Source organism: Bombus fervidus, chromosome 1 (assembly GCF_041682495.2).
Source record: "Bombus fervidus isolate BK054 chromosome 1, iyBomFerv1, whole genome shotgun sequence".
In the NCBI taxonomy this organism is placed as follows: Eukaryota; Metazoa; Arthropoda; class Insecta; order Hymenoptera; family Apidae; genus Bombus; species Bombus fervidus.
The window spans coordinates 16,112,325-16,131,721 of record NC_091517.1 but is presented as its reverse complement, the minus strand read 5'-3'; the positions used below and the strand labels follow the sequence as shown (position 1 = coordinate 16,131,721).

General features: G+C 36.3%; 3 protein-coding genes across 15 annotated transcripts in view; 1 reads left to right on the top strand and 2 right to left on the bottom strand.

The window, feature by feature from the left end:
• Window positions 1-4,419, top strand: part of Kug (FAT atypical cadherin kugelei) — a 496,927-nt gene extending 492,508 nt beyond the window's left edge. For 4 of the 7 annotated variants that reach the window (XM_072005760.1, XM_072005751.1, XM_072005742.1 and 1 more), the window contains 3 exons: window positions 79-219; window positions 539-685; window positions 1,097-4,419. In XM_072005760.1, the coding sequence (XP_071861861.1) occupies window positions 79-219; window positions 539-685; window positions 1,097-1,647 (839 nt within the window). In that variant the 3' untranslated portion in view covers window positions 1,648-4,419. The remainder of the gene's footprint in view (window positions 1-78; window positions 220-538; window positions 686-1,096) is intronic. The other 3 variants (XM_072005734.1, XM_072005770.1, XM_072005781.1) reach the window with 3 other exon arrangements.
• A 306-nt stretch (window positions 4,420-4,725) lies between these two features.
• On the bottom strand, window positions 4,726-7,979 carry Trap1 (TNF receptor associated protein 1). Of its 2 annotated transcripts, none has more exons than XM_072005971.1 (13): window positions 7,830-7,979; window positions 7,564-7,659; window positions 7,421-7,503; window positions 7,091-7,318; window positions 6,804-6,970; window positions 6,587-6,696; window positions 6,442-6,515; window positions 6,021-6,367; window positions 5,784-5,931; window positions 5,535-5,662; window positions 5,286-5,467; window positions 4,917-5,215; window positions 4,726-4,837 (listed from the first exon to the last, which is right to left on the bottom strand). In XM_072005971.1, the coding sequence occupies exons 1-13, from the start codon at window positions 7,942-7,944 to the stop codon at window positions 4,736-4,738; spliced, it is 2,079 nt and encodes a 692-aa protein (XP_071862072.1). In that variant the 5' UTR covers window positions 7,945-7,979; the 3' UTR covers window positions 4,726-4,735. The 2 variants fall into 2 exon arrangements, with proteins under 2 accessions (XP_071862072.1, XP_071862082.1); XM_072005981.1 differs by having other exon boundaries at window positions 5,292-5,467.
• A 977-nt stretch (window positions 7,980-8,956) lies between these two features.
• Mam (neurogenic protein mastermind) overlaps window positions 8,957-19,397 on the bottom strand; it is a 249,876-nt gene continuing 239,435 nt past the window's right edge. For all 6 annotated transcript variants that reach the window (XM_072004426.1, XM_072004437.1, XM_072004448.1 and 3 more), the window contains one exon: window positions 8,957-19,247. In XM_072004426.1, the coding sequence (XP_071860527.1) occupies window positions 19,006-19,247 (242 nt within the window). In that variant the 3' untranslated portion in view covers window positions 8,957-19,005. The remainder of the gene's footprint in view (window positions 19,248-19,397) is intronic.

The window sequence follows — 19,397 nt, the reverse complement described above, 5'->3', positions numbered from 1 at the left end:
ATGTCCGGAAACGTATGCTGACTTGGGCGTGTAGCGAATCGAATTAACATTGGTGTATCGTATTGTGTGCGCTAACAGACCTGAAACGAGCGAGCCCAGTGGTACCGGAGCTGACCACTGGAGGACTTCTACTAAATCCTTCTCGACGCGTGCCTCATGGAGGTGGGACCTCCGTTGCCTCCATGACGTCCATCGAGGATGATCCTCGTATAGTCGGTGGTAAGTCGAGATAGTAATGCCTGAAAGAACAGCCGAATACCTAAGGATACACATTTTGATATTTGGGTCGCTTCGCTTGTCGCTATCTCTTCCCTATCGGCTAGATTCTACTTTTTTTTTTTTTTTTTTTTTACCCTTTATATAATACCAGGCAGACACTCCGCTTCCTTCTCTCTCTCTCTCTCTCTCTCTCTTTCTCTCTTACTCTCACTCTCTCACTTTCTTCTTTTCTCTTTTTCTCACTTTCGACTCCGTATCGCGACGTCAAATCGTCGCATGTAGCGTGTCGGAGTACAGTTGTTGTCTGCAATGCTTTTAGGGTATCACTGGGATTGTTCAGACTGGGTCAGGCCAAGCCAAAACCCCTTGCCTAATATCACGGAGGTGCCTGGAAGCGAAGTACCAGACTCGTCCAGCTTCCACAGCAATGAGAGTAACGAATCAAACACTCATCAGTTACCGTCAGGTGAGTACGCGACTGCATGTTTCGCAGTACAATTGCTTCCACTCGCGGCTAGTTGGAACAATTTTAGTTCATTATGTCTGTAGACATATCATATGTAAGATAATTTTAGGCGAGGCTATCGAATCTTTTGTTTCCTTTAAACGATTTGTCGTCTTAAATGGACAGTAGCTGCAGAAAGGGATGCATGTGACATAGCACTAAGGTAGACTTGGTGGTTTGCCTTTTTAACCTTCGATTGGTAGGGTGTAATATTTGTAATAAATTTTTATAATATCCAATGAAATTGATCTGCGACGTCAATTGTTCCCCTCTCTTTTTTTTTTTTTTTCTCAGAGAGCTGCTTAGTATTTAATTTAATTGTCAATTATGAATGAATCGCGTTATTAAAATAACGAAATGTATTCATTTTAGTGCACGGCTCTGTAGATCCAGCGAGGGACATCGAGACGTTGAACGAAGATCAAGAATCAGAGTACGTCGGGGACTCGGAATGCGGGACTGAATTTTCTGAGCAGTATCAGTGCGCGGAAACGCAACGTTTAAATCCCTTGGATAGCGGCGGTGAGGGAGAATACAAATATAAAGGTTCCGAAAGTTATCTCCGTCATCCGAACTCTTATCTACCGCATTACAACATCCACACGGACACGGAGAACGAAACAAATCCTTTGAATGGACGTCTTAGTACTTTAGAATCCGACGAGGAGGAAGACGATGTAGTGCCTTATGGTTTCCCAAGCACCCGACGCAACCGATGCCACAAGGGAGACGAGGTCGACGAGATCGGTTCGGTAATCACCACGCTCGAAGAGAGAAATTCATTATTGGGCGGTGCAACCAGCAACAGCGACTTATCAACCAACTTATGCGAAATTGACGATTCCGAATACGAGATCGCCGATCAAAAGAGCAATGGCCGCTTGTGGTTGTCGGGGAATGGTATCACGCAGACCTCGGTGTGACAAACAGTGGTGCCACGACTTGAGAACAGACTGAACGTGATCGTGTTTTTCTGTGCTTCTTGAACAAAGACAGTGCGAATGTTATGTGAATATACGATGAAAAAATATTGTACATACGTATTATCGAATCAGAGGTAGAGAGAAAGATAAGAGGTGTGTACAGAGGCAGCTATGAATATAAGGAAATTGATGAATACGAGCTAATTAAAGAACGGTATGGAAATAATCACATACTGAGCCAACGGTGTGCGCCGTTCGCGCATCGTACCTCAAATCTCCTATGTAGGTAGAGCTTAGGTACTCTAACGTACTTAATTCAGCGATCCTCGAAACAATTCTATTGAGCCGCAAGTATGAAAATGAACGTACACGTATCTGGGAACAATTCTTGTTTTCATACGACACTTACGTTGTATATTTCATGGTAATTAAAATAGGGCCATTTAAAGAATTGGTAAGGAGTTGGTTACAAAACATTACATATTCTATCGAAGACGCATTCATTTGATAGAAAAGTTACATTCTGACGATTTTACGATATATGGACCATTAGGATTTTTGTTTAACGGTAAAATATCTTTTCAATTCTACCAGAGGGGATGAGGTTTAGTAAAAAAAAAAAAAATATATAATATACATATGTATATGTATACAATATGAAAAATATATGTATACATATATATCGTGACAACTATACGCAACTATTACGAGTAAGAAATTATCTTGATTAAGGATAAAATTTGTTACTTGAGAGAAGTAAATTTAATCACGACCGCGTTGTCAGACCAATGACTATTATTTAATGACCTATCGTTTAAATTTAAAACTTATCCACAACTATAATTCCACTGCAAAAAAATACATAGGTACATTTATGTATTTTTACTATTTGCTAACCGACTTTATTTTGGTTACGTACGAAATAAACAGAAGGACTACTTAATAATATAGATATAAGTACAGCATAGTCTAGTGAGTAAATGAATTGACTCTAGTGAAAAAAACAGTGCTCTGCTTCTAGGGCGAATATATGTGCATGTCTGCTGGCGTTTACTGCAGCAAAGCACAATAGTTAAAGAGATATGAAATATTTTTACTGTGATGATAATAATGTTTATACAATGATCAAATACTATGACTTGTATGATAATGATTGTAATATTAACTATCCAACGTTTTTTAAAAGAAAAGAAATTAAGGAATCGCGGAAGATAGTATTCCATTTCCGCGCGTACGTATTGCTAAGTCAATGTTCTATTCGTTTAACTGCATCTATTTTATTTTCCCTTTCTTCTTTTCTCATTTCTTATCTCGAACTTTTCCTTCCATTAGTCACCATCAGTTCAACAGACATAACTGCATATATGGTGCTACTACTTACATCACGCTTTAACATTTTTATCTACTCGATAAGACTGCTCAGCAATGTGGATCGTACGCAATTCATCGACACTCTTATCATGAATTACATAGTTCTCACGCTGTTATTTTTCATCATGAAAATCTGTCCAAGTAACGATAATGAAACATTTTTTGAACTGCCAACTTAATAATAAATGCCGTACGAACAAAGGTATTTCCCTTGATTAATTTGTGTAGTTAAGCGTGACACACAAAGAGTCAAGAAACTGTTATTTCTGTGCCTAATGTCTTTTAAATACCGTGTACTTCCATGCAAGATACGTTTTCTTTCCGTTGGACAAATATTTTAGCGGCAGCTTAATTGGGAGAGGTGTACACGTTCTTTTTATACATATAGAATTCTACCTGGCAAATTTATTGTTTATGTTCCTGTTCTGTAAAGAATGCTAGCCATCTTATTCTACATTTAGTGGGATAAATCAGTAAACCACGTTAATAATAATGTGAAACAGGGTGACATATTCTTTTTTTGTTTCGACCAAGAGGAAAAGAAAATTGTCTTCTTCTTATATAAGTTTGAAACAGCTGTGCCTCTCCTTTCTGAAATTTCAATGCAATTACTTACACGGATACAATTGAACATAGACAATTTATTCTATATTAGAATGAAATATATAAGAATACTGTACAGTTTTAACTTAACAAATTGTATCAGAATAAACATCAACACGCAATGAAAATTTCAGTTTGCGTCGAAGCACAGCGAGGTTCGTAACTGTTAAGATTAGTTTTATATTTTACGGATTAACAGTGAAGACATATTGGTTAAAGACTGTAAACTGATGCGGATGAAACGAGATCATCCATTTATAAATATTGTACCAATCAGTTTGTAATCACGTGGACGTTACAAAATATTTGGTTGTAAAGATAAAAATGAGGAAGCGCAATATTTTATAGAAGTTCTGACCGACTAGCGATATTAAGGTTTGGACAAAACGTTTTCGTAAAGTAGGATTTAATAATTTCGCACTATTAATGGTTTAAGCAATCGGAATTGATCGAAACGAATATATTTCATTTGTGTGCGTTTACTTTTTTTATTTTTCGAACTACTTATTATGGATTTTTATACTTGATTATAACTTATAAAATAATAAATAGTTCCACTTATTTCTTATTTTATTGTAACTTGCCATAATTATACGACGATGAAGAATGTAGGAAATTAAACACGAAAAAGATATGGGTACAACTTCCAAATTTACCGCAACTTAGCCCTGCTAATAGGATACATATCGATATCATGAAATCCTTCAAACAATGAGGAACTTGACTTGTTATAATTAGAAGGCTATAATTAATTTGTACAAGATCAACCTATTGTAATAAATAATACAATCTTGCCTACGTTTTCTCTTATTATATTAGTTCCAAAAGCATTACCACACAAGGTATAAAAGTATAGAAATTACTATGCTATTACCTGTCTCAAATGTTTCCTTTCCATGTCTCAGTTTATTAATTTATTAATTTCCTAGATTTATTTATTTATTTATTATGTAATAAAATACATAAAATAATTTATTCTATAAAAGTGATAAATATAAATAATAATACAATGAATCTTTTCCCTTATTACAAAATAGATTTTAATCGCAGAAAACTATACAATGGCCAATTGTTTTATTTGAAATATTTATTTATGATAATTAATTAATGTAAATTAATGTTTCTCTAATGCTGCAGTCAGCAATTTATTCAGAGACAGTAATAACATACGTGGGTTATTAATTAAACCAGCTTCTACCATACTGTTCATGAATAACTGGAACAGATTAAGGAGAGATTTAGAACACAAAATCTAAGGCTATAAAAAAATAACATAATAGATCATAACATAATACCTGTTCTATGAGAAGATCTGCCAATTTTGTATTGGTGTTCATTAATTCGCAAAGCTTTCTAATGAGGAAATGATTAGGATTTATTTCCAAACATGGCTGAAGCACGGAGTAAAACATTTCATCTCCTAATTGATGTGTTTGTATGCGGATAAAGTGTCTCGCACTTGCCATATCTGCAACTGTAACAACACACGGATGTGACTCAAGTCGAGTCGTTGTTTTAATGTTATGAGCCTTCCTGCTCAAAACTTTCTTCATGTATGTTATAAGATTGTTAATTTCGCCTTGATTAATAATACCTAAACAAGAAGAAATATTAAAATAGAACAATTTATACAAATTCGAAAGTCATTCAGACATATCACGTACCAGGACTATCAGATTTTGAATCTGATTCACGTAACTCTTCTTCAACAGAAGTTAAGTTATAAGATTTAAACTGTTTTAAGTGTAAGAAAATCACATCGTCATACGCATCATAGCAAAATAGTACTTCAATATTCTGTTTCTTTAGAGATTCATAATATGGTGATTGTTCAGCTAAGTTTTGGCTAAAATTAAGAAATAAATACAAATACTGCCATAATAACTTATAGTAGGGAAAAGTAATTAACTTACCTTGGTGCTAATAGGTAATAGATCTTATTTTGATCATGAGGCATTCGTTTGCAGTAATCTTCTAGACTTGTTGATTCCCCTGGTGGCATTGTAGATGATTGGAATCGTAAAAGTTGAGCGATGTCTTCCTAATAAACAATAACACAAGAACCAAACAAAGATATATATAATAAAAACTATTGCAGAAGCGATGAAAGTAATATCTACATGTATTAGTAAAAAAGATATATATATATATATATATATTACCTTTTCTTTTTGAATATCAGTGCTTATAATACCTTCTTTTAAAAAGATATTGTAATCTTTATAAAATTTGTCGTAATCCTTAGGATATTTCTGAGATGTTTCACTCAAAAATTTTAAGATTCGCGTGGTTAAAACACGACGTAAATTCCTACATTAAAAGTTAAAATAAATAAATCAAGTTAAAATGATTACAACCATTCATATAACATTACATATTTTAATCAACTTTTGTCTTACCCAATTAAAGTACTATTCTGCAATAATTCACGACTTAAATTAAGAGGAATATCTTCAGAATCAATTACTCCTTTAATGAAACGCATCCATTTTGGCAACACATTTTCGATTTTATTTTTAATTAAAACTTTGCGGCTATATAGCGAAACCCCACTTGTTTCACCTTGCGTGAAATCAAGTAATGGTGGTTTTTGTTCTGGGAAATATAATAACGCCCTTATATTAAGTGGAACGTCGGTCGAGTAATGTAACGTGAATCGCGGAGAATCGAAACAGTTCCCAATATACCTATAGAACTCTTTATGTTGTAATGGTGTAATATCTTTTGGATTAAGCATCCACAATGGCTAAAACAAATACATATAGTTACACAATTCAATATGAAATATCCTGGGAAATGTAAGCATTTCTTCTATCATACCTGCAGGGTATTAACTCTTTTGCCATTAACATAAATAGGACTACTGATGAAGTTGCTGTACTTCATGATGAGACCTTTGAAATATTAATGGATTAATTAATAATCTAAAAATAAATAATCGCATGAAAATGTTTAAACCACATACTATTAATTGTGTTCTCATCACTATACTGCCGGCACTCTGGATTCAAGTGTATAACAATTTTAGTTCCTGGTTGAACTCCCTCAGCCTTTGAGATTTTAAATGTATCAGAACTGAATAAGAATTTATATTTTAATAATATATACATATACCTTACCATATTTCATAAAAGTAAAAATTTCTAATTATTAAATTAATTATTAAAAAGTACTCTTTTTACCCATCAGAAACCCAGCAAAAACCTTCAGCATCTGGTACATATGATTTTGTAAACACCTCTACTTTATCAGCAACCATAAAAGCACTATAGAAGCCAACTCCAAATTGCCCAATAATTTGTGACATATCGCCGGCATCTTGTTTCTCTTTTAATTTATCTATGAAAGCCTATATTAAAGAAAAATTTACGTGATAAAATAAAAAGTTTCTGTGTAATATGGCTAAAATTGTAAAATATATGTAGTATATAATTAATTCATTTTAATTGGTATTGTTAATTATACTTACTCTAGAACCAGATCTAGCTATAGTTCCTAGATTTAATACAAGTTCTTCTTGAGTCATACCAATTCCTGTATCCTGAATTATAAGTATTCTATTTTGTTTATCAGTACCAATATGAATTTCCAAATTTCTATCACCAATAATATCTGCAGTGTTAGAATCACTTAAGCGCAAATATCTTATTTTTTCAAGTGCATCACTTGCATTAGAAATTAATTCACGTAGAAATACCTTTAAATCAAAGTAAAAAAGGAAAGCAGTTTTTAATTAAATGTTTATTTCCTAGAAATTAAGTAACATTAAGATAATAGCATAAGATAAGGGCAATGTTACCTCGTTATTTGAATACAAGGACTTTGCAACAATTTGTAAAAGCATCTGTGTTTCTGATTGGAATTTATGTTTGACTCCTTCCTCTAAAAAAATTAAAAGATGTTATATAAAAGATATATTTTGAATATTACACGTGCAAATACCTGTAGGTTTTTCTACATCTTTTATAATATTATGAGTTTCTGTGGTTTGTGTCGCTGCCTGAGAAGAATAGCTTCGTGCGAGAGTGCCAGCTATACCTATACATTCAAAAGTCAATTATTTTGTGCATACAGAAGGTAATTATATAAATATTATATTAAATTCATTTTATACGATTAAGGAAAGCATGTTCACATAACCTTAAAATGTACGTAATTAAAAAAATAATATAGAAATGAAAATTATATGACGTGAAAAATATACAAACCTGAAAACCGCTGACATTGTTTTCTTAAAATTCGTCTTTCACAGCTCAAACTTAACGGTCTTGTAAGGTATTTCCCGAATTTAATCGAGAACTTCAATCTATGAACGGTAAACATAACTATGCTTTCGAAATAACTAGAACGCCACTAACATTGACGTCGCACGGAATTGATCCAAAGCCAGACGCTTAGCGGCGATTCGAAAAAGAGCGGTAAAACATTGTATGGTACCATGAGCATATACATATAAGATTTTGATCATCATTTCCACACGATATCGATAGAACATAATAGCATAGGAGGTGACGCGACCTCGGCCATTGGAAATAACATCATGCGATTTTATATCAGGAAATCATAATAGCATAGGAGGTGGCGCGACCTCGGCTATTGGAAATAACATCATGCGATTTTATATCAGGAAATCATGATAACATAGGAGATGGCACTATTTCAATAAATGTTAGGATTTGACGTCATTTCTCAGAATATTCGAAAACTTCCTTTTTCTATATGATTCCTTTTTAAATCTCGCATGTTTTTAACTATTTCCTCGGTTCACCTTTTGATTTTCTATGGGACTGTATAGTGAAAAGAATACTAAATAATAGGATTGTAAGGTGCTGTTAAACTATCCTTTATATATTATAAACTATTATATACTATTATACTACTATAAAAAGATGATCATACAGAAGCTGGCACATTCTATTATAACTGTAAGATATTCTATTTATTTTGTAATGTGGTTTATTAATTTAAATATTACAATATGAATTTCATTAGAATGAAAATTACTAAATGTAAAAATGAATGATCATGATTAGGCTGTAAACTTTGATATGCAGTCGTATTTTTGAGAACATGTGTAAGTAAAGTAGTAAAGAAGCAAAATATCGGTAGAAAATTGGCTTACCTATCAGGTATTAGGTCAGATGACTCATTTCTGTTCTGTTGATCTCAGAAATCGTCTCTCATGCAAAATTTTTATAACATTGAAGCAAAACTTAACTTTCTGCATTACGTATTCGAACTGTTGAGTAATTGAATTTAAAAACTTTGGTTTTCTTTTTAGTTCTAAAAAAATTACTTAAATACTGGGATGAAATTGAAGTAAATTAAACACAGGTTATGGCATATAAATTTGTTTATTATTATTATCTGTATAATATATTTGAAACAATATCATTCTACAACATTGCATAAAAATATACAAAGACATGACAAAATGTCTTGACTCTCGTTTGATAAAACATGTTTATGAATAATTTGATCAGCGTTGCACCGCTATCAGATTTAACTAAATTCATTCATTTAATAGGTCACTTTCGAATTACATTATATTAAACCGCTATTTATTTTTTTCCTTTTTTTTCTTTTTCTTTCTCTTAATGTCCTCACTTAAAGGATTCGTCGACGAATCTAGGGCAAAACCAAATAACCTTCCGTGTTTTATTTAGAATTGCTGTTCGCACGTAACATACAGCGAAACAGAATAAAAATTAGAGTTCACGACTTTTAAGTGGGCATATTTCTCATCTGATAAACACTTATAAAATAACTCGATATAAACGGGACTTATAGCGATATAAACGATTATTTATCCTGTTTATGTTCTTTCTTATGCAATGAAAGAATGTATGGCCCAATAAAAAAAAGGAACGTTCATTCTCTGATCACGCGTCTATTTATCGTGTGATTAAAGCCAAGAGAAGTCTAAGTGATCCGAGATAAATCGAAACGGAGGAAAGAATTCAAAAACCGCGCGCGTTCATTAACTTTTAGAATGCACGCGTCGTATTAGAAGTGTAACGAAATTTACTAGAACCGGAAACGAAGCGCAACCGTAGACGAAGAATTCGCTTCGAGTGCGTCATAAACATGTTTAGAGAGTACATAGGCCAGAAATAAAAGTAAAAGGAAGGAAGGAACGAACGAATGAACGAAAAAAAGGAAATAATTAAAAGTCGACAAAAAGAAAACACGAGAGATGAAGAAGTAGAATCGGTGTCTTGAATGTATGAACGAAAACGGTGATCCTTTTCCCACTGTGGCCTTTGATGAAAATTGAAATCGGCTCAGATTTAGCAACACTCTCATCCGAACACAATTATTATTTTTCTTTTGAGATCATTGGCCGAAGGATAACAATGGTAATTATAATATTAATAATGATAATAGTAATAAGTAATAATAATAATTAATAATAATAATAATAAAATAATAATATGACAATAATAATATGATAATAATAATAGTTACTTAGAAATAATAATAATAATAATAATAATAATAATAATAATAATAATAATAGTAATAAAAATAACTATCCGTAAACTATCCTTTACCAAGGGAGATATTACCCATTAGCTTATGTACATAATCTGTGTATATGATTTCTCATTTCTCTTCCTCCGTTCTCCGTCTTAAATTACGAATTATTACAATAATTCACTATCGAATTCGCTTCGATCAGCAACATAAATAACTATAACGCAACACTGTCTTCTTCCTTTCATCTTTCTTTTCTGTTTTGTTCGTTTATTTACAGGCATTGTTTCCCTCGCGTCTCCATCCAATCAACGCGTGTCCACTCACTCTCTATTTCTAACTCTTCCTTTATCTCTTACTGTTTCGCTCTGTTTTTCCCTCGTTTGTTTCACTACTGTTTTATTGCTACCTCGTCTCGTCTCTCTCTCTCTCTCTCTCTCTCTCTCTCTCTCGGTAAATCGATCTGCTTTCACGTGTTCGCGAACGGAAAGAAACGGCGAAGCGTAAGTTTCACGGCACGGATCATCGAAAACTATATCGGCGAACACTCGCGAAGAATCTGCTTCATTCGAGTCCCCGGGATGATCGCTTGCTGCGCCCTCTTTTTGACTAAAACTTCCGCGCGACGAACAATGCGCCCTCTATATGTACGCGCATCTAGTTATCGTTACAGCATTAACAATATAATATATCACAATCTCGTTAAGAACAATAGCATGAAGAAAGAGTATTGATTCTGCGTCGATTGATCTGCGGCGAAAGCGCTAGCACGTTCATCCCGTTTCGCGATTCTTCTTTACCCTTCCTATCGTATTATTTTCCTTAATTCACAATTGTAATTAAAGAATTTAGAATTTCAATCAACAGAATTTTAATCAACATCGATATTATTCGCTTCTTGCTCTACGTTATCTTTCTCCCGTTCTTTTTTTTTTTCTTCTTCTTCTAGTTTTATATCGATTCATCCTATCCATTCATAAAATAGTGACTTTCAATAATTAATTTTTTAAATTTTCTCAATCATTAATTATTTCGTTTCGTTTTATTTCGCAAGATTGTCACTGTGCACGCCCGTTACGTACCGTCACGGACCGTATCCTATGACCTGTTCGAAGCGATTTCTCGCCGAGAAGGGAGAGAAACGGCTTTCGTTTGCATTCTCGATCCCCTCTCGCGCGCAATTCGGTCGAAGAAGAAAACATCAAGACTCTGTGGCGCGGCAGTGTTCGCCGATTATCCGTCAGCCGCAAAAATTACAGTCACGTGCTTCGCTCGCTTTCTCTTTGTCTCTACCTAGCTCCCACCAACCGCATACTGACTTACTACACGCTATTTACAATATACGACGAAGGAAAAAAGAAACCGATACGTCGCTATGCTTCTGTCGCCGTGATTCTGAGTCGTCGTCGTAGCCATCGTTGTTGGTCAAATATTATTTTATCGCATTTATCGAAACCTCCTCGCGTATTATAAATACTGATCCCTCAAGCATTATTCTGAATTCTATTCATTTACCGTGAGATATATATAATCAATTGGTTCATTCGAAGGAATTGTCGAGAAAAAGATATCTATACATATATATAGATATGTGTGTGTGTGTGTGTGTGTGTGTGTGTGTATATATATATAGCTATGTACTATATGTATAATTATTATATTCTCAAACTCGTTGAGTCACCCTCTGCTTTTTCTCGTCTCTTCCTCTCGTTGAATCGATTTCGTTGTTGCAAAGAACAGTCTCTTCGAATTGAAAATTCGCTATAGTTCAATAACCTCGACAAACTGAGAGTTTTAATAATTAATTCGGTATTCACGTTTAAACTTGAATATAGTTTCTAACATAAGAAATAGGAACACGTAAAACCGATCGTTCATTAAAATGCAAATTGAAATAAAATTTTCGAGGATATACAGGTGTTCGTCGTAGGGACTGTCCTTGGAAAAAACGAAATTCCCTGTATGACGGTGTATGAGCGAGGTGTATGAAAAAGAGGTTTCGATGTTTGCGACAACCTCGACGACTGTTTTTCATATTCTTGTGAAGAGAGGATCAGTAGAAAATCATCTAGTCGACGCTCTACACAAAAGGCAAGCGAGTATAAAATAAACTGGATACAAGAACCACGAGTTGGTTTTATATAACCTTGAAATATAGGTATACCGTCCAATTTTTCACATTTTTATACTTCATTCTTTTCTTTTTTTTTTTTTTCTTTTTTTTTGTTCTCTCACAATAGAGTGAAATTATATGTGTATGTTTTTATTGTTACTGTTTATTCTGTGTCAAGAACAAGAACTTAGAAAATATCTCGATACTTTTACTCTCGCTGACTTTTACGACGAAGGATGATCAACGTTTCAGATTTGTCGCCGTTTTAGGGAAAAAACGACTGTGAGTTAACAAACACGTTCCTTCTAGTCAAAATATTTACGTTACGTTGAAAATTAAAAAATCATATCTTCTCGTCTGTTTCAACAGATAATTCGCGAGATATTTCCGGAAGTTTGTTATGCTCTACTGTACTTGGACTCGAGATTTTTACGCGATCCAAACGTCTTCAGTGTTTACGTAATTTGTAGTTGCTAGAATGTGCAACTTCGAAACGAGAATTTGTCCTAATCCAGAATAGTTACGTGAACTCTGCCTTTCTCTATCGCAAAGGTCAGTTAATTGATAGTTTCACCACAGATTTTTCATGAGCCATTCGGTGTTGTGTATATAGTGGAGCGTTGCGTGCTCTGTCGATGTCGACCAGTGGATCGTCATTGCACTTACATGTTCTATCAATGAAATTTGCAAACTATTACAAACCGAATATATTATTCTATTTCACTTTTGTCGTTTATCTTTAGTAATACTTATTTCTTACTTTCATCTCAAATAGTTATAATCTACTGGAAATGAAAGTAATGGAAAGTAAGATTGCCCTAACAAATTCACTTTCTTATATCGTTCATTATATACAACATCTAATGAACTAATTCTCAAAATCATGGACTTTGGTGAAAAACGATTGGCCCACTCGAATTTGTATGAAAGAAATGACTTATTAATCACAGTACAACTTGCACAATATGCACATTGGTATATAGGACGACACTTAACCAAGGATATAGTTATCAATACGATCAGATTATAAATCAATCCCTTGTTCACCTTGGCATACTTATTATACGATTGGGAATCTAAGATCGACGACTTTATTCAAATACTAATACTATTTGGATTTTAAATAATATTTAATAATTACAAAAGCTTGGATAAACTTTGGTTGACAAATCTTAACGAGATTCTAAATAGATTGAAGATTCTCGAGCGAATTTCAAAATACTAAATCTCAATAGATAGAATGACACAGTTAATTCTCCAAAAATCAATTTCGGAATCTATCTAAAAGAAAATTTAATAAATGAATGAATCAAAACAAAACTTCGAATTAACGGGATACTCTAATAAAACAGAAACTAAAAATACGATTCTATGATGACACGATTTACATGAACATAATTCTACGAACAACCCAAATTGATCAACGAAACACGATACAAAAACAAATTGCTATGAATCTTCTACATTCGTATGATCCTCCGTGACCTAAAACTCAACTGAATCTACTGGAGTTACTGCTCACAAGAATCATAATCCGATGCCACCGAAATATTTCTCTATCACCATAGACATCTGCTCTATCCGAGGGAAATTCTCCCGTAAAACCGTAAAACCGTAAGAGTCCGTTTAGAGCTCTACCCTTATGCCACGATAGTAATTTCACGAGGAGCCAAGGCCGGCGAATTGACATTTTCGGGTTGGCTTCCCTCCTCTTTCCTTTTCTCTCTCCTCTTGTAATCCTTATCCCTCATCGCTGCTCCTACACTCGCTCCTATTTTCAGTCTGGTCTCTCCCTAACCGTGATATTGATCCTCCGCCCCTTTCCGCCCCCGCGTTCGTCGCGACCGTACGCGTTAGGCCGCCGCCGTTCGACCTAGTGTCGGAACGTCGAGGTGCAGATGAAAACGTCGTCTTCGTAGAAACAATGAATTCTATGAGTTAACCGGTTCACCTACGAGATAACAACCAAAGTGGTTGCTCCCTTCACGGAGAGTAATACCGTAATATTTGTTAATATAGAAATGTTCGATGAGGAACGAGGATTAACACGGAACGCGAGGAATCCGCTTAGCAACAACAGCCTCGAAGGAATCGATAATGAGCGAAGTTTTGTTAGGATTATCGCGCAAACAGCGTGGATACGCTTCGCGTGCGCCACCACCGGATCAGTCAGGATTCGCTATTTTCATTTGGTTTCTCTGTCTCTTTTTCACCGTGTCGATCGATGAGCGCTATCGTGAATTTTTCAGCGATCGCCGGCAGTGTCCTCGAGCAGAAACGCATCCGCCTCCGATTCTCTCCGGAGAGAATCGATAAAAAGGTGAGCACTTCGAGAAATGGCCCAATCAGAGGGAAAATCTGTGTAGGCATGAAACGATCCCCGAAACGTTTAGTTCGATTGCACGAGAAACGTGTGAACATTGGAAGTACGTATAATACCGTGAAATGAATGGAAGATGCGAAATGGTTAGGATCGCGGACAGATCGATGAGACTCTGGTTGGTCCTGCTCTGTGTCGCTTTCTGGCTGTTGTTCTATGTAGGAACTGTGTTTCGATTATATTCTTCGCGTGTAAATAACCGACATTGAAACGCGTTAAACAGTCCGATGGATCGCGGGTTTAACACGAGTCGACAATTAGCGAAGTTACGGGGAACCCGGCAAACAGTACCGTTTTATCGACATTTATAGCGCGTCCTGCACGCGTTGTTTATCATTGGGAACGAAATTTCATCGAGTTACACGGTCGATTTCTCCCGTTTTAATCTTTGGTTTCTCCGTTTGTTGCTGTTGTGTTGGAAAATGGAAAATCGATTTGGAAATATACGACTCGTCGTGAGATGAGACGATAATATTATCCAGAAGCGAAGTAAAGAAACGATTGTAGGAACTCAACGGTTTTTATTAATAACAGTTCGAAATTCAACATGAACTTTATTCTATGCGAAATGCCCGTGTATCATATAAAGTTATAAATATTATAAATAATTAGGTATATATTTATCCGGCACGAGACTCCTCGATGAACTGACACATACCCGGGAGCCTTTCTTTTATTTTGTCCGCTTCGGCTGAAACGTCGTCTAACCAACATTGACTGTCGACAGTGCAAGAGAAAACAGCTCGATCTTTGTTACCTTTTTTTCATTGATCTTATTTCAATCTTTATGTCCATTTTTCTCTTTCATTTTTTTCCCCCTAAAACGTGGAAGATCGAGTGGCATACTCACGAGGACCGGAAACACATTTTGTATGCATCGCGTAAAGATTTTCGTGAAAATAATAGAGATTAGAACTGTTAGTCCGGTAATTCTGTCACGAAATAATTCGAGGCACTGATGTCTCACTTTCTCCATTGTTCTCTCTCGTTTTGTCGTGTGTATAAAAAGGAAAAACGATCCACCGCGACAATCGACACCACTGCACGCTTTTTTACTCTCTTTTTGGTTGGTCCCTAATGCTCTCTTTCTCTCTCGCATTCTCGCATTCTCTCGCTTTCGTTCGTCCACGAAAAAACGTATGTATATTCATTACTTCTATTAAAAATCATGGAAAAAAGCAAAGAGAACAGAACAACCACGTGTGGCGACTTCGTTACTGTCATCACCATGCTTGATTCTCTCCGTTTACATCATACGTCCTCATTAAATCAACGTGACACGATCAGAGCACCTGTCTCCTTCGTTCCCCCTCCCCATTTTTTTAATTATTATTCTTTCTCCACATTTTTCGCTTTTTTTTATGTCGTTTTTTTTCATTCTTTAGATTATGTTTCATGGCCCCAATATTTTACAAGACAATAAATGACGTCGTTTCGTCCAATTCAAGAAAATTTCTTCCTTTATTTATTTATTTTACGTTAAAAAAAAAAAAAAAAAAAAAACGCGCAGCGCGCGTACTGTCTTCTTTTTGCTAATTTGCGCATGATACGAACATACTCGAAATCGGAGACGCGATCTCCATCCGAGCGCTGAATATAACTGCGAGTGACGAGCGAAACTCCAATCGGAAAGTATTCGTGCACGCTTTTCGGCGAACGGTAGAGGATTATTTTACTTTTCGTTACTTTCCTGCACTCTCGTTTCTCTGCTGTCTTTCTTTTCTACTTTCTACCGGGTGTCCCGTATATTCACTCGGTGTTCTTGAATTCTACTGCGTCTATCTTATCTCGATGGTTTCCTCGTAAACTTCGTTTTTTCATCTATTTCGACCTCTCTTTCTCTCTCTCTCTCTTTTTTTTTTTTTTTAGAAACGATAGTTTTGATTAGACGAACCGTGAATCTCTAACTCCATTTTCATTTTCTATGGAATGTATTTACTATTTGGAAGATTAGTCGCGAACCCGCCATCTGGTGACGATGAACTGTAGCTCGATACATTTCATAAATCACCGTATCAATCGAACGTTTCGCATGAATTCTGACTGAAAATGGATCAAACGATAAGTACTAATGCTATCCTGTTACAACAATTCTTGGTATTTGGAAAGAGCCGAAAAGAACCGAAATATCCGCGAGAAGAGCATTCGGTTCATCGTACCAAGAACGATGTTCGCAGCTGACCGTAATTATTTCATGTGCAACCTGTCGAATTCGGCGACAGAGCACATTCTATGGAACTAAAACTCAATAAATACGCTCGGATCGAGGAAATGTGCTTTATCGCCGCGCGAAACACACATACACAATCACGCGCTGTCTCATTCTCTCTCACCGATTCATTCGTTTCACTTTTTCGCACCAATTATATTCTTTTTTCCCATATTCTCAAATATTCTATCTCTTTCTATTTTCATCCGTATCACTATTTCTCGCCATTCGCTCTTGAATCGTGCGTTATCATCGATTACTATTATCATTATATATATATATTTATTTATTTATATATATATATATGTATAATATTCACCTATATCGTAGGGCTCTTAAATTTTAATCGGCTAAAGTTTGCGAACTTGTCGTCTTGAATTTTCTTCTAACTCGTATGTGTACGTGTATGTGTATGTGTGTGTGTTTATGTAATCGTGTATTTTTATGTACAGTCAAGATTGTAATTTATCCCGTAGCAACACTAACACTGCGTTCTTAGGAAGGGTTTCTTCATTCTCTCCCACTCTTACTCGCTCCGTCTCTTTCTCTCCTCATCATCAAACGCGACGCGAACCCTGCGAGACGTGGACCGATCGATCGGGCCGAAACACTGGCCCGTCGTCGCAGGCCACGATGTAATTCATCGGGAATCGAATAATATATCTCATAATTGACTTTCTGTTAATTGTAGAATACGCGATCGTTCGCGGCATCGTTTAAATACGCTATTAACTCTAGCAATTGTCATTATCGTAATAATGTAATTAGCTGTAAATCGAAGTTCAGCGACGGTCGAATGTCGACTTGTTCAAAAAAATCGACGATTCAATGTTCTTTCGCTCGATCGTCGACCGAAAGGATAAATGGAACGTCATTGTAACAAAAACGACGACACGATCGATCGTGAACCGACTATTATTAGGACGATATTTTCTTTTGTTCGCCTGTCTGCTGACGATTCTCGATCGTGGATCATCGCGTGAAAAATCAAGAGAGAGAATTCTACCGTTGGTCGTTTTGTGGAGTGCGCGTCGAAGTCACCGCGCAGTGTCGTCGACGCGTGCACTCGAGAGAGAAAGATCGATCGATCCTCACTCCGGTGCGACCGTCACTGTGATAACTTGAGAACATGGGGAGCAGCGAAAGAAAAAGGATTCGAACATGCCACTTACATGGCGATTAAACGTCACTATATATATTATTATATGTGTATATGTAATATAAAACGTTTGCGGAGCAACGAACGACGGGACGAATTTTTACGCGTGCCTCTTGATTTCCCACGCTGTCGACCGTCCGCTGGTTCTATTTCGATTTATTTACCTCTCTTTTTCTTACTCTCTTGTTTCTGCTGCTTCTTTGATCGTTTATCGTTTAAGAAATTAAATTTTACTAAAAGGTGATTGCCTAGAAGAATAGTCGCCAGCCGAAGGATAGCTGCCGAAAATGCACTACGACCGGTTTCCATGCACGCGAGACGTCGAACCGGATGCCCTCTGACGAACGAATTTTTCAACTCGCGCACCCTCTATCGTCCGCAAGCCGAACATCGAACGACCTGAGGAAACCTACTATACGTATGGATCTATCATATACACGTGTCGCGATACCGACCGTCATTTACTTCTGGTTCGACCGGATCAAACACCCCGACCGCGCGTTTTCAAATTAGATTAATCGATGAACATATTTGATCATTGGAGGACGCGCGTTACAGATAACCGTGATCGTCGCGGTTCGACGAGTGGTCGTCACAACACGGAAATCAATAATCTTATGTCTCCTCGTCCCCTTTCACTCGTTTCGTTTACTTTCGACTCCGTTCACAGTCCATTCACCGCTACAGATTTGCCATATTACCATCAAGACTAACAAATGGGTACGATCACGGTCCACGAACCCAGTAAACCTGTTAACTTTTACCAACTAATTTTCTCTCGTCGCGACGATTACGTCTCGCCGTCATTCATCGATCTCGAAGGAACTGTTAAACGAATTATCAGCGCAGCACGCGACGAAGAATGCTGCGTGTGCAGTCAAAGCGAATCTACTTATGGACGTAAGCGTTTTTTCAGGGGGTGATCGATCCTAGCGCGTGTACGTATCATCGTTACTTTTTCACATTTTCACTTTTCTTTGCGTTTTGAACCGGTCTTTCAGTGAATTAAAATCCGATTTTCCGAATAGACCGCGATAGGCGTGGTCTTACAGAATATCGAGGTTGAAGCCCGCCGTAGAGTCGAGGGAATTCAGCAGTTCCTGAGCGCTGAAGTTCGACGTGTCTCCAGTCGGAAGGTTCTCCAGAAATTCGAGGCTAAAGTCCGCTGCGGCTACGGAAGGGTCCGTAGTGGTGGCCGGCGGTTGCGCATGTTGCTGTTGCTGTTGAGACAGGCTGCGCACTCCTGGACTACCAGCACCGTATTGTTGATGCGGGTGCAGGGGAGAACCTGCAAGGGAATCGTTCGAACGTGATTGATGACGAGCAAATAATTTTATGATAATGTATAAGGAGGATGAATACACTAATGAGCATTAGCACAAATGATTTGATAGCGTAATAATATGGTCAAGGATAGAGCGAGTTAAAGTATTTGTAT